This window comes from Macaca nemestrina, chromosome 9 (genome assembly GCF_043159975.1).
Source record: "Macaca nemestrina isolate mMacNem1 chromosome 9, mMacNem.hap1, whole genome shotgun sequence".
In the NCBI taxonomy this organism is placed as follows: domain Eukaryota; kingdom Metazoa; phylum Chordata; class Mammalia; order Primates; family Cercopithecidae; genus Macaca; species Macaca nemestrina.
The window spans coordinates 93,005,006-93,020,117 of NC_092133.1; the positions used below are offsets into that span (position 1 = coordinate 93,005,006).

The window sequence follows — 15,112 nt, forward strand, 5'->3', positions numbered from 1 at the left end:
CCAAGAAAAGATCATCCCAGGTGTTATACATAAGAATCAGGTGCCAGGTCAAAAGAGGATCTACCTGTGAACTGCAAGATGATGAATTAGCTCCATTTCCAATGAGAAAAACTTATAGCCTGGACTGACTCTTCTCCTCCCAGGATGAATAACATCTACAGATGACTGTGCAAATTACAATGAGTTAATAAAACCTAATGCATGAAATAGTAGACTGTAAGAAGATGATGTGACCAAGATTAGATGGAAATGGGACTCAAGAGAGAGGCATTCAATGAGAGACTAAAGGTTCGAATAGAGAAACAAAGGAAAGGACTCTCGTCTCTGTAAGCTTGACTTCCCATCATGTCATGGAGTCAGCAAGGAATAAGCTTGCCATGGAATCTTTCAAGAAACAAAAAGTAAAGATGTTTCTCTATATTGAACTTTTATTATGCACGATAATATATAGCTGGTAATATGCAAAATGATTGAAAAAGAGTTGTCATGTAAGTTGATGTGGTACTGGCATAAGAATAGAGAGATCAATGTTTTAGAATTTAGAATCCAAAAATAGACCTGCACATGTATGGTCAATTGATTTTCAACCTGGATAACAAAATTACTACATGAGAAAAGAATAGCATTTTCAACAAATGGTTCTGGGACAAATAGATATCCATATGCAAAAGAATAAAGTTGGCGTCCCAGCAAATACTGTATTTAAAATTTATCTGAAAATAAAATAGCTAAATTTAAGAGCTAAAACTACAAGTTTCTTCGAAGAAAAGACAGGAATAAATCTTTGTGACTACATTTGGCAGTAGCTTCTTAGATATAACAACTCAAAATATGGATTAACATTATAATTTAAAGCTGCGGTGCTTGAAAATATACTAACAGTAAAGTAAAAAGGCAAGCCACTGAGTAGGAGAAAATATTTGAAAACTGTATTTCTCTTAGAAAACTTGTATCTAGGATATATAAAGAACACTTACCATTCAGAAAGAAAAAGATGACCCAATTAGAAAATGGGCAAAGGAAAGAAATATACATTTCTCCAAAAAAGATATACACATAGCTAAGATGCACATTAAAACAAGATTAAAATTATTAGTCATTAGGGAATGCAAATAAAAACCATGGAGGGGTGCCACTTCCCACCACTAGCATGGAATCATTCCTGGTAAAAATGTGGAGAAATTAGAACCCTCATACTGCTAATGAAAAATGGTATAGCTGCTTTGGAAAATGTACGGGCATAAAGTTAAACATAGAATACCATATGACTCTTCAATTCCACCCATCAGTATGCACCCAAGAGACATGAAAACATAATGCAAACACAAAAACTTATACATAAAAGTTCATGGCAGCATTATTAATAATAGCCCAAAATGGAAACAACCTAAAGATCTATCAACTGATGTGTGGGTAGATAAAATGTTTGTTATATCTAGACAATGAAATATACTCAGCAATAAGAAGAAATGAAGTGCCGATACTTGCTACAACAGAGGACCCTGAAAATGTTATGCTAAGTGAAAGAATCCAGTCACAACACGCCACATACTGTGTGTGAACAAGATGAAGCGTACAGAACACGCAAATATATACAAACAAAGTAGATCGGTGGTTCCCTAGAACTGAGCAAGGAATGGGAAACCGGTGGGTGACAAAAATGTAGAATTTCTTTTAAGAGTGATAAAAATATTCTAGAATAGACTGTGTTGACGATTGTATAACTCTGTGAAAATACTAAAAGCCACTGAACTGTGCACTTTCAAAGAGTGAATTGCATGGCATGTTAATTACACCTCAATAAAATTGTTACCAAGAAAACCGATTTGATACTAGTGACTTGAAGTCATAGGATGGTGTACTGCTTGCTTTTATATCATTGGCCAGGGTTCAAGACACAGAATGAGCAGTATGCCCATCTTATAGAAAAAGAATACATTAAACATGTATTCTTCTAAGTCCATAAAATTAAAAAACAAATCTCTTTCACGTCTCAAAGCACTGACAGATTTTTATTTCCCCAAAGTATTTGGGTACCTCTTTTGGTCCCAAAACGTACTTGATGTGTTAGCTTATTCATCTGAATATCCATTTCAAGTAGACCAGTTTTAAAATCTCCATGGAAATTAAGCTTTCCATTTTCACATTCCTTTAACTTCTTTTCTGTCATTCCTAAAAGCTCCTTATATCTGCAGGAATGTACAGAATGACTAAATCAAAATGTTTCAGACATATTTAACAATTTCTTTTCTTTTCTTTTCTTTTTTAAACAAATGTGTTCTAACCTACAAAGAAACAAATCAATAAATTATCCCTCTCTCATTTGTTTCAATGTAACACAGTTTGAAAACATTCTAACAAAATTTAACTTTATGTAAGTAATATGAAGAAAATTTTACAACATATATGACAGATAAAGGATTGATATTATAACCATATATAGAGTCTTTATAAATAAACTATTAATATTTATTTTAGTATTTGGTTGGGGGAAAGTAATCATGATTTTTGAACCACGATTACTTTTGTACCAACCTAATATGTTAATATAAAATACTAACCTATTATTAAATACGAGTTTTCACTCAGAGATCAGCATCAAAGGGGAAAAGCATATTTATATGTGAATATTTGCAAAAGACACAAAAATACATTTTTGATACATTTTGACCACAGTCTATAGGAAGAAAAGAATATACACACACAAATTATCACAAAAATTATTCAAAGTAGAATAGAAAGAAAAGAAAACAGTCCGAGTTGAGGAGGGAAAAGGAAATGAGAGATCATGTGAAGACTTAACGACAGCTGTAGGAAGAGATCTAAAGATCTTTGCTAGCACAGTGCTAACAAAGTGAAAGGCATCCAAAACCATGCGGAGAAAGATAATGAGAGAAAAATATTAATTGGAATCAGAGAACAAATTAAAGTTCTCAGCAAATAGAAAAGCAGCCATGTTGGGGGCTTCAAAGGCACTGTGGAAAATTCTATTTTTAATCTCGGTGGCAGAAACACAATTACTCATTTTACTCTTTTTTAGGTAATACATATTTTTATTATAACATATATATAATATATGTGTATATATACACGTGTGTGTGTGTGTGTATCAAAAACAGCAGAAGTTTAGTGATATATATACATAACTCACATACGCATGGGAGGTACCAGTAGAAAATAAGTAAATATCCATAATATATTTAAAAACTAAACAGAATCAAAGAGACTGAAATAAAAGTTAATCGAGATAATTTTTGATGATGTTTAAAAACAACAAGGGCAGATTTTCAGATATTAAAGAACAGCAGATATGCACACTACCACCAGGAAGATTACCAAATACAAACATATCTTCAGAAATAAAAATTCAAAGTAGATAATGAAGAGAGCAGTTGACATTATATGCCAAAGGCATTGTCATTATTGTTTTCAATATCATTAAAGAATAAGAGTGTGATATTTAGGTATTCAAAAAAAGTTGCAGTTTGTGCTGTGACTCTGATAAAGCATTAAGATTGAATAATTTGTTTAATTATAAAAATGCAGATTAGGTCAAATTTATATCTCAGTTTTAATAAATATGTTGAAATTATAGTTAATATATATTTTTAAAGTTCTAAAATATTGAAACCTTACCCAGTTATTTCTTTTCCTGATTCATTTTTTTTCTTTATTTCCCAATCCAAATTATGCTCCAGAGATTGCATTAAGTCACAGTACATTCATTTAATTTCTCTTTTCTATATTCAGTCTTTTAAAGAAGTTAAATTATTATTAAAAATCTAGAGACACTCTTCTTTCCTAAAAATATTATTTCTCTTGAGTTCACGACTTATATATGTGTAAACCATTTTATAACATGCAGTTTATACACTTTATTCCAATAATGACAGATTGAAACATAACCTTTTTTAAAACAACCCAAAATGATTTATACTTTCATTAGTATCATTTGCAGAATTTAAACTACCAAAATTTATTTGGTAAAAAAGTTTTTATGCATAAAATACTAAATGCTAACAATAAGTGAAAAAGTAGTTATATTTATATTTTGGTGCCAAATATGCCCTCAGAGCATTGTCATCAACAGTTCACAATACTCCAGGTTTGCTCATTCAGATCTAAGAAAGATAATTTTTTGAAAGCTCTCATTTGGTCCCCATAACATTTCTGATTCTTACCTAACTTCAGGATAAGGTAACTACGTTCATTCTCTGTAAGCATTCTTTTATGGTTTTTTGATTTTTCTTTTTTTATTAACCATTTTTCTCTAGATAAAGTTTATGTGTTTTCTATGTTTATCATTCTCAATATTGTCAACTTATAATGGATTTAACAAGATGTAACACCACTGCAAACTGAGGAGACCCTGTACTGTGTGTTGAAAATCCCTACTCTAAAATCTGAAGCTTCAAAATCTGAAACTTTTAAAATGCAGACTTAATTTTTCTCAACAGTCAGAAAAAGTTTGATTATTGACTAGAACAATTCTCCTCTATTAGAGTGATTTCTGTTTTATATTTATTGATTGAAATATATTTCGAATAAAACTTTATTATGTCAATGTCTGAAAAAATAAATTATCAGTATAATATATTTAATTGTGTTGTAACAACTGGTAAGATAGAACATTTTCAATTTATACAATAACAGGTAGCATGTATGTCAGATATAATCCTCTGCTTAGGTAAATTTATAATAAGACATGAATATGTCTAATGAAAAAATAAAGCAATGTACAACTGAAAGTTAAATTGTTCTGCACCAACTAGAAAACACATCCTGAAGCATAAGGTCAATGAGAGTCAGAACAGTCAGAGAAAGCTTCATGAAAATGGAAAATGTGTCCACCAAGTCTGAATGAATGAGGACAGATGAACAAAAACTGAAAATGGAGGAAAAGCATGAGGAAGGCAGAGAGATGAGGAAACCGGCCCAATTAAGTAAATATAAAATCCAGTGGCAGAGAAATAAAAACATAGGTCCACACAATAACTTGTAAGTGAATGCTTATAGCAGCATTATTCATAATAGCCAAAAGGAGAAGCAGCCTAAAGATCTATCAACTGATGAATGAATAGCTGCTGTAGCCATGCAATAGAGTATTATTGGACAGTAAATAAAAATGAAATACTGATATGTACTACAAAATAGATGAACCTTAAAAACACTACGCTAAGTAAGAGAAGCTGCTCATTAAACACTACAAATTGTATGATTCCATTTCTATGAAATGTTCAGAACGGGAAAATCTATAAAGACAAAAATTAGATGATGGTTGCCTAGGACGGGGGAAGGTGGAGAAACATAGGAGTGAGTGGTGGTGATGACTAAGACATACGAAGTTTCTCTTTAGGGCGACGAAAATGTTCTGAAAATGATTGTGGTGATGGTTATACAACATTGTGAATATATTAAGAGACATTGAGTTGTACAATTTAAATGTGTGAACTGTATGATACGTGAGTTTTTTTCCCAATAAATTTCCTTTTTAAACATCCAATGTCAGTATCAAGATAATTTCCTTTATTTTCTATTTTGAATATGCCTACTACACATGATCTAAATATGTATATGTTTATACAATATAATTAAAAAGAAAAAATAAAAGAATTGCCTAGCTATTCAAACATTGTGTATATTAACCTAAACATTTGCATTTTGGAGAGTAGTATGATGTCCTTGGCATCCATTCACAAAAGTGGAGCTAAGAAATAAGATAATTTTCTGGAATATTCCATTACACATTCTTCTCTGATTAAATATGGCTTGCCTCACCATGGCAACATAAATCACTGAAAAATACTGTTTATCTGAAGAATAGTCTCTCAACTTGTGGGATAAACAATGTATAATTCTTAATCTTCTTAAGGGTAAATATTATGAAAAAATATGTAATTATAAGAAAAACATTGCAGAATGATAGCCACAGTTTTTAAAATAAGCATATTATAAATAGAATTGTAATAAAACTAATTATAATGAACATATAAAAGAAGTCTTCCCATGGAAATTAATATCATAAAACAATTTATATTATTTAACCAGCTATAGATTCACTGTTGGCATGTTACATTTAATACATACTTGACTTTTGACTTGAAATCATTTCTTCATTAAATCCTATATCTCATCTTTGAGATTAATGTGGTAATTGGTGTAAGTTCTAGTGAGGTCTGACACACACTGTTTATTGAGATCAGCCAATCGTTTTTGAAGTTGTTTCACAATGACCTGACAAGACATATTTGTTATTGATTTTGTAAATTATCTTATCAAATTAACAATATTTACTTTAAAAAAAAAATCCCCAAATATATTGATTCAGCTTATTTTCTTCATTTGTACACATTGCTGCTTATTACTGAATCCACTCAAGGACAAAAGAAGGTGTTATCTTCCTGCCAAACTGGTAGTCTCTTACTAGACACCAGATTCATCCCACTAGTCATTTGTCCCCTAATGAATCGGTAATGCTTCACAACCTACTGAAGTCTCAAAAAAAAAAAAAAAAAAAAGTTGGGGCAGGACTAGTGGTGGCAAATTCTACACAGTGGAATGCTTTCTTTCTTCTGTATTAGAAGCACAAATCAACATCAAAGTTCCTCACATATTCAATCACGTGTTGAAATTTTTCCAATAGATTTCTATCTCAGAATAAAACTATTTTTATTTTAAAGCCTTTAGAGACCCTAGATAACCTGCTCTCCACAACTCTCCTGACCTCAGCTGCTATGTTTCTCTTCTCTACTCGCTTATTTTGTACTATACATGAACCTTGCCACCCCACATGAATTGTAAAATGGGGATCCAATGCAAAGCTAATGAATCACAGATAGCTACAATGACCTTTCTCTGGGACATGATAGTCTTTGAGCTTTGAAATATAAATTATGAGCAAATTATTTGTAACAATATTCAAAATAAGTTATAAATACCAGTGGGGTGATTAAATCAAATTTGATATTGTAAATTTCACTACATTTATCCTAAGGTATTATTTAATAAAATGCAGATGTCTTTAAAAAATTGAAAGGTTATAACAATACATAATTTGAGATTCAAATATGTTCAGATTTAAGTCAAATTGACATAAATGAAAATAAAATTATATCAACTAAAATATACAAAAAGCTACTGAAAAAAAGTATTATTACAAGATGCAGAAATGTACACTTCAAAATATACTTCAAATACACTTCAGTTCCTCTGGAAAATTTATAATTAATTGTCAAAATAGATTGCTGAACTGAATCTTAATTTCAAAATACTAATTGCTGATATGGGCATTCCCATTTATCTGCTTCAATGTGGTCATAAAATGTGGCGACAAAGAGACATTAAAACCTTTATTTCAACAGTAAAACCCAATGTCATTAATGTTCATCTATTAAAAATCTTAAACTTAAAATTTCATCAGTGACACAGTGTCTTTACTCAAAGTGTAAGGTCTCTCTCAGCTTTAACTTTCATTTGGTGGAGATGAGGTATGTTTCTAAGCTGACATAGTAAGTATATTTATCATCTGTTTATATTCTACTAGATTCAGCATTTAACCAACGCCAAATATGCTTTAAATTTTCTTTCAGGAAGGTTGACAAGTATTTATATTTTTTGATACTTACTTCTCTTTCTTCTTTCTCTTTTTCATATTTATATATACAGTCTTTTAAATGGTTAATGTAATTAAATATCTCCTCATTTTTCTCTTTTAGGGGATGATGTTGCATTTTCCTCTTAAGAAGCTGAATATTAATTGTTATCTTGCTTTTGTTATCAGCTTTCTTATGTGCATGAATTAATTGCTGTCGAAGCCACAGATTTTTGCTTTGTAGTTGAAATAATTTCTGCTCCAGAGACTCCTGCTGTTCATTGTGTATGTTCACATTATCTTGTTCATTTTGATACATGTGTTCAGCTTTCTTCATTTGATACTGTGTTTCATCTCGCTCTCTTTGTGCATGTTCTGAAACCAATGTATTTTCCCTCAGAGCATCTCCTGCATAATTGAGATTATTTTTTAGGCTTTTGGATTTCCTTTGAGCTTCAGCAAGTGGTTGATGGAGCACCTTATTGTTATATATTGTATTATTCACATCAACATTAATTTTGCCTTGCAGAGAAGCATCTCCTGCAATGTGGAAAGCAAGTCCTTGGCTTTTTCTTGATGTCACAATTTGATCACGGTCTTGTACAGCAGAAGCCAGTCTAGGATGGTATGATTCAATTTCTCTCTCCCGTATTTCTTTGTCTTGTTTTTCCTTCAATTTAGAAGTGAGCATTGTGTTCTCAGCCATCAGAACTTTAAGCTGCCCGCTATATTGAGATGCCATTTTTGTTAATGATTCCTCTTTCAGTTTTAGAGTCATTTGAAGTTCAGCATTCTTTTCTTTTAAAATCTTAATGTCCTTAAAGTATTTATTTTCCTTTTCCTGGTGTTGGTGTTTTAGTTTGGCTATTTCCAGTTTTAGCATGGCAATTTCCTTTTTCAACATGCGATTTTCATGTAGGAGATAATTTTCATTTTCATGAGTGTGAGAAACCTAAATAAAACAAAATAAACTTTTAGCTAGCAGTCAAAATGGCATAACATAGTTCCTCTGAAACTAAAGAATAACTTGTACATTTATACAATGAAAGAGTTTTTATAAGTAGGTATCAGTTGAAGAACCATTGAATCAAAACTTCAAATGCTATAGAGCATAAATTCCCCAAAGTTCAAACATTTATTTGAAGACAATGAATTCATGAAAGTACAAAATAAATGACTAGAGAATTTTTAAGAGCCTCAGAATTGAAAAAAAAAAAATGTTCCCTGAATTACAACAAACTCAACAGCATAAAATTAAAGATTAATCAATTTGACTGCCTACAAAAACTGGGTTTACACTCTGATGTCTAACTTATACAAGATCCCATACTAAGAGCCTTAGTGCTGCATATATTTAGACAGATAAAATTTCCCAAAGTTCTTTCAGGTCCTTTTTCCTGAGAATATTCTCTAGATATTCTATTTTTAAAAAATATATAGTTAATTTTAAGAATTATATTTATGAATTTTTGATAAATTGAGACATTGTAACAAGCACTTTTAGTTATCACAATTCTGAAAGGAAAAGATTAAAAATATAAACAAGTTGTAGGATTTTCTCCCAGTCTTATGAGTCTACATCCAGGACCTCTCCACCAAATCTCAGTTAATTCTACTGGGTAAATATGTAAATATAAAAGAAGTCTTCAATTTCAAAAACAAAAGAAAGATGATAAAATCTAGAGAGCCCTACATAGAAAACCATGTGCTTGTTTACTATGACAATAACTTTTGCTTCCTCTTCATAATGTTTGAGTCAGTATTAAATGTTAACTATGTTGCTAGGAAAAAACTACGTACTAATAAATTATCACTAAGTATATGGTAGGGATAATCATTGTCTTCAAAAGCTCTTTGTACTGAAATAAGATACTACATGGATGTCATAATTTATAACAAATAACGGTAGCTACAAAAGTGATAATTTTAAGATAACATTTTTGTCTGATTTAGACCTGAATAATTCATAATAAATCAGAGGGAAATAAAGTTAGAAATATAAAATTTTTATCAGAGATTGATTTACCTGACTCAAATTACTTCTTACACTCTTCACTTCCATATCTTGTATTCTGAGAGCCTGTTCAAGTTCTTGTTTCACTTCTAACTCTTTCCTATGTTGCTCTTCGATTCTTCCTAATTCTTTCCTAAGTTTTTCATTTAATATATTGGCGTTTCTTCTCTTCTCTTCTTCTTGGTTTAAAGTCAATCTGCCGTTAAACATACTTATCTTAAAATTCATTTTGTTAGAAAATAGAATTCACTGTGAGATACATTTATTACTACATTGGTTTATTATTCCAATAAAATTCCTATATTCTTGAATTTTTTTTTCTTTCTAGTTCTCAGGTATTTATTACTCGAACCTCTTCCAAATGACATACATACTTGAAAAATAGTGAGGAAAGAACATCTTCTAGTTAGAAAGTTTCTCATACTATTAACGACTGTTTCTGTAACTAGCAATGACTGTTATGGAAAAGAATACTGGAAGCTATCCAGCAAATTCATAAGTTGAAAATTACTTTTTAAAAATCTTACACAGTGAAAATTACTCCTCAATGAGGACAGATCATTTAGAGTTAACTGATTAAAGTGACTGATTAAAGTTAACTGGTTAGTTTTTATGAACAATTTACTGATTTATTAGACATAAATATTCATACTTATAAAATATGGCAAGTATCCCTAAAAATAATTTTAATATTAAAATCTCAGATTAGGTTAAATAGTCTAATATCTGTTATCCCATATATCTTTTGCTTCTTTTTTGAGTAATGCTTTAAATGTATCTTGTTGATTATTATATATTTTATCAACAAATTTTAAATCCCTTTTATCACAAGACAATATAATACTTAAAGAATAAAAATAATATGCATTTAACATAGAACTCTGAATTAATTTTATTTATGTAGGAGAGCAAGAGATGTTGAATAAACTAATAAATTATTCTGTATTTTCTCTACATTCCATGCACATTAAACGTGTATAATTAAAAGAAATTGATTTTGGGGGAGAAAAGAATGGCCATTTCTCACTCTGTTTGTTGAGCTGTAAATGAATATAAATTTTCTTGAGAATAATTTAGAAGCAAAGAACAAATAACTTCTTAAAAACTTCTTATAATTTAGCCAAATATTTTTATATTGAAGAATTTATTCCAAGTCAATAATTAGAAAGGTAGAAAAATATTTGCATGCAGTTATGCCTTGCATCACTTATAATACAGAAATTTAAAAATCAAAAAAATTAATTTCTTAAGTAAGTTAAGTAAGGATTTCCAAATAATGGCCTTCTATATAGCCATTAAAATTGTGATTTAAATAAATATGGATTTAATTATCAGCAGAAATATTCACATTTAAGAACTTGTATTATTTAAAAGAATTTGACACTCTACAAGACAGAGATTTTTTTCTCCAGTTAAACCTCAGAAGGTAAGTCAGCTATTACAAAAAGTATCCTACATAATTTTAGTATAAATAGTTGAAATATTCATTTAAAACTAGGATGTCATACCTCACACTGCAGAGCTCTTGTTCCCATTTAACTGTTTGATTCTCTAACTGTGAGTTTATTTCTTTTGTTTCTGATAGTTCCTTTTTTAGTACACAAAACTTATTTTTCATTCGTTCAATTTTTGCTGTAAGTTTTTCACAGTGATCTTTTTTAAGTTCCCTTGCTCTTTTACAAGAAGGAACTGCATCCAAGCTTTTTGATAGGCTAGTTGAATCTGTCTCAAGGAGGAGATAGAAATAAAATATATTAGTACTTTTGGGATATAAAGGGCTGCATATGTTAACAATCACTTATACACTGAACTACTGGGGGAAACTCACCCCTGATAATTCACATGGGTTCTTTTCTATTTCCCTAAGTGTCAGTTGGTCTGAGAAATAAAGGGAAAGAGTACAAAGAGAGAAATTTTAAAGCTGGGTGTCTGGGGGAGGCATCACATGTCAGCAGGTTCCGTGATGCTCCCTGAGCCGTAAAACCAGCAAGTTCTTCTTAGCGATTTTCAAAAGGGAGTGTACAAATAGGGTGTGGGTCACAAAGATCACATGCTTCACAAGGTAATAAAATATCACAAAGCAAATGGAGGCAGAGTGAGATCACAGGACAGGCTGAAATTAAAATTGCTAATGAAGTTTCGGGTACACATTGTCATTGATAATATCTTATCAGGAGACAGCATTTGAGAGGAGACAATTGGTCTGACCAAAATTTATTAGGTGGGAATTCCCTTGTCCTAATAAGCCTGGGAGCGCTATGGGAGACCAGGACTTATTTCATCCCTTTGTCTATGACCATAAAAGACAGCCGCCCACAAAGTGGCCATTTTAGAGGCCTCCCCTCAGGGACGCATTCTCTTTCTCAGGGTTGTTCCTTGCTGAGAAAAAGAATTCAGTGATAGGTCTCCTATTTGCTTTTGAAAGAAGAGAAATATGGCTCTCTTCTGCCCGGCTCTCCAGCAGTCAGAGTTTAAGGTTATCTTCCTTGTTCCCTGAACATTGCTGTTATCCTGTTCTTTTTTCAAGGTGCCCAGATTTCATATTGTTCAAACACACATGCTCTGCAAACAATTTGTGCAGTTAATGCAATCATCACAGGGTCCTGAGGCGACATACATCCTCCTCAGCTTATGAAGATGATGGGATTAAGAGATCAAAGTAAAGACAGGCATAGGAAATCACAAGGGTATTGATTGAGGAAGTGATAAGTGTCCATGAAATCTTCACAATTTATGTTCAGAGACTGCAGTAAAGACAGGCATAAGAAATTATAAAAGTATTAATTTGGGGAACTAATAAATGTCCATGAAATCTTCACAATTTATGTTCTTCTGCTTTGGCTTCAGCTGGTCCCTCTGTTTGGGGTCCCTGACTTCCTGCAACACCGAACAAATATATATTGATTGGCTACCATGTGGAAGGCATTATACTAAGCTCTGCAGATTAAACAGAAAAAAACAAAACAAAACAAAAAAAACCCTCTGCTCTTGTTTTGCTTAAAATATACTGAAAAGCAAAGCCCCAGAAAAGTGGCAATTATAAATTCAGATAGATACTTTAAGAAAACAGATTGCTAAGAATAAGATATATACTAGGCCCGTGGAAAATTCCCCTGAGGAATGTACGGTTACACTGTGGAAAGAAGATTGGAAAGGAAGCAGCTGAGCAAAGGGGGAAGAAAAGCATTTTATCCAGTGTATGGCATGTGCTGAAGCTCTAGAGTAGTCTGCCTCCAGCCAAGAGAGAACAACGGGTATTGATTTTTCTTCTTAGCTGAAATAACTAAAAATAAAACACACGAAATGCATTAAACATTTTTTTAGACACTGAACATTAGGCAAAGAAGACGAAAATCCCTGAAAAACAGAAAAAAAAAGGGAAACAAACCTTATGAATGTTTCAGCTTCCTGCCTTGACAGAGATTCCAAGACATGACACAGGAAAAAAAAACTGAAGTGGAACCTACCAGACTCTCTTGGTTACAGTGATGAAGCTTAGAGTCTGGTAAAACCAAAGCAGAGAGACATTACAGAACAAAGCACTAAGGAGGAGAGAGATATAGAAGCAACAGCAAGAAACCCCTGGAAACCCCCTCCCAGTATTTAGCAAAATAATAAAGATTGCATGTGAGCCAGAAAACTACCTAAGACCAAGCTGTCATTCTCAGCAAACTCTCACAAGAACAGAAAACCAAACACCACATGTTCTCACTCATAGGTGGGAACAGAACAATGAGATCACTTGGACTCAGGAAGGGGAACATCATACACTGGGGCCTATCATGGGGATTGGGGACGGGGGAGGGATTGCATTGGGAGTTATACCTGATGTAAACGATGAGTTGATGGGTGCTGACGAGTTGATGAGTGCAGCACGCCAACATGGCACAAGTACACATATGTAACAAACCTGCACGTTATGCACATGTACCCTAAAACTTAAAGTATGATAATAAAAAAAAAATTTTTTTAATAAAATTAAAAAAAAGACCAAGCTGGGTCAGAGCGGGGGACTTGTAAATTTAGAGAAAATCACACCTGGTGCTCACATAGTGGCAAGAAGAGTATCCATTTTTATAGATTTACCTGGAAGACTCAGACTTCACAGGAAAATGAATAGTCAGAAAGGCCTTTCCTCAGGTGTGGGGAGTTAGCTCATACTATAAAAAGCAAAAATGAAAAGGATCAAGTTGTTTATAAGTAACTCAACTCTATTTTACAATAAAAATCAATAAGATAAGTAGAGCAATAGAAGATACTTTCAAAAACTAAATTGCACTTGTATAGATACAAGTTACAATGCCAGAGATGAAAGCTACACTGAGTAGATATGAGCATAGATTGATTTGCCATCACGAAACAAAAGATTCACAAATTTCAGACACTAGAGAACTACGAGCAAACTCCCAGCAGGTAATATATAAGTCCCCAAACAGATAGAAGGAGAAACAGAATAAAACATTTGGGGAAAAATTGATTAAACATATTCTAAACCTAATGAAAGCTACAATCCCACAGATCCAGGCTGGAATCTGGCTGGAAGTGAAGAAATGAAAATATACAATTGTAATTTCTTATACCATCTATGATATGATATAATATTACTTGAAGGTGGGTTGTGATGAGGTAAATCCATACACTAAAAATCCTAAAAAAACCACTAAGACAGCAAAGCAAAGTTATACCTAATAACCAAATAAACTTATACCACAAAAAGATATGACTAAATCATAAAGAAATATAAAACTAGACCAATAACTAAAAAAGTTATACCTATATATATATATACATATAAAACTAAATCATAAAAATTACTAAATTAGTCTGAAGGAAGCAGATAAAGAACAAAAGCAAAACAAAGAAGATCTGGGACTAATAGAAATCAAACAGCATGATGACAGACAACTTTTATCATATCAATAATTACATAATAAATTAAACTAATCTAAAAACCACTGTTCAAAGGCAGATTGTTAGAATGGATATAAAAGTAAGATCTATCTGTATAATGCCTATAATAAATAAACTTTAAATATAAAGACAAAAATTGGTTAAAGATGAAACAAGATATACCACACTACCACTTGACAAAAGAAGGTTGAGGAAGAGTGGTTGTATTAATACCAAAGTACATTTCATAGCAAAACTATTACCAGCAATAAACAAACTCATTTTATAGTGACAAAGGGTTGACTTAATCAAGAAAACATAACAGTCCTAAATATTTCTGTACATAATAACATAAATGCTTCAAAATACATGATACAAAAATAGAACTGCAAAAGAAATGGACAAATGCCCAAGTATAGTCTAAAATTTCTAAACCCCTTACTCAAGTGGTAGAATAAGGAGGCAGAAAATCAGTAAGAATATGATAGACAACACCATTCTTTTGAAGTACTCAAAGACTATATTCTAGATCATATCTTAATAAAAGGATCAAGAAGGTTTTAAGTCATACAAAACACGTTACCTGACCCCAAAGCAATCAAATTAAAAATCAATAA

The 15,112-nt window shown here is 31.8% G+C and overlaps 1 protein-coding gene across 1 annotated transcript in view; it reads right to left on the reverse strand.

The window, feature by feature from the left end:
- Nucleotides 1–15,112, reverse strand: part of LOC105470745 (ankyrin repeat domain-containing protein 30B-like) — a 135,891-nt gene that overhangs the window by 3,562 nt on the left and 117,217 nt on the right. The window contains exons 40-43 of the mRNA XM_071068728.1: nucleotides 11,114–11,327; nucleotides 9,618–9,801; nucleotides 7,626–8,543; nucleotides 6,088–6,234 (exon numbers count right to left, since the gene is read on the reverse strand). Coding sequence (XP_070924829.1) covers nucleotides 6,124–6,234; nucleotides 7,626–8,543; nucleotides 9,618–9,801; nucleotides 11,114–11,327 — 1,427 coding nt within the window. The 3' untranslated portion in view covers nucleotides 6,088–6,123. The remainder of the gene's footprint in view (nucleotides 1–6,087; nucleotides 6,235–7,625; nucleotides 8,544–9,617; nucleotides 9,802–11,113; nucleotides 11,328–15,112) is intronic.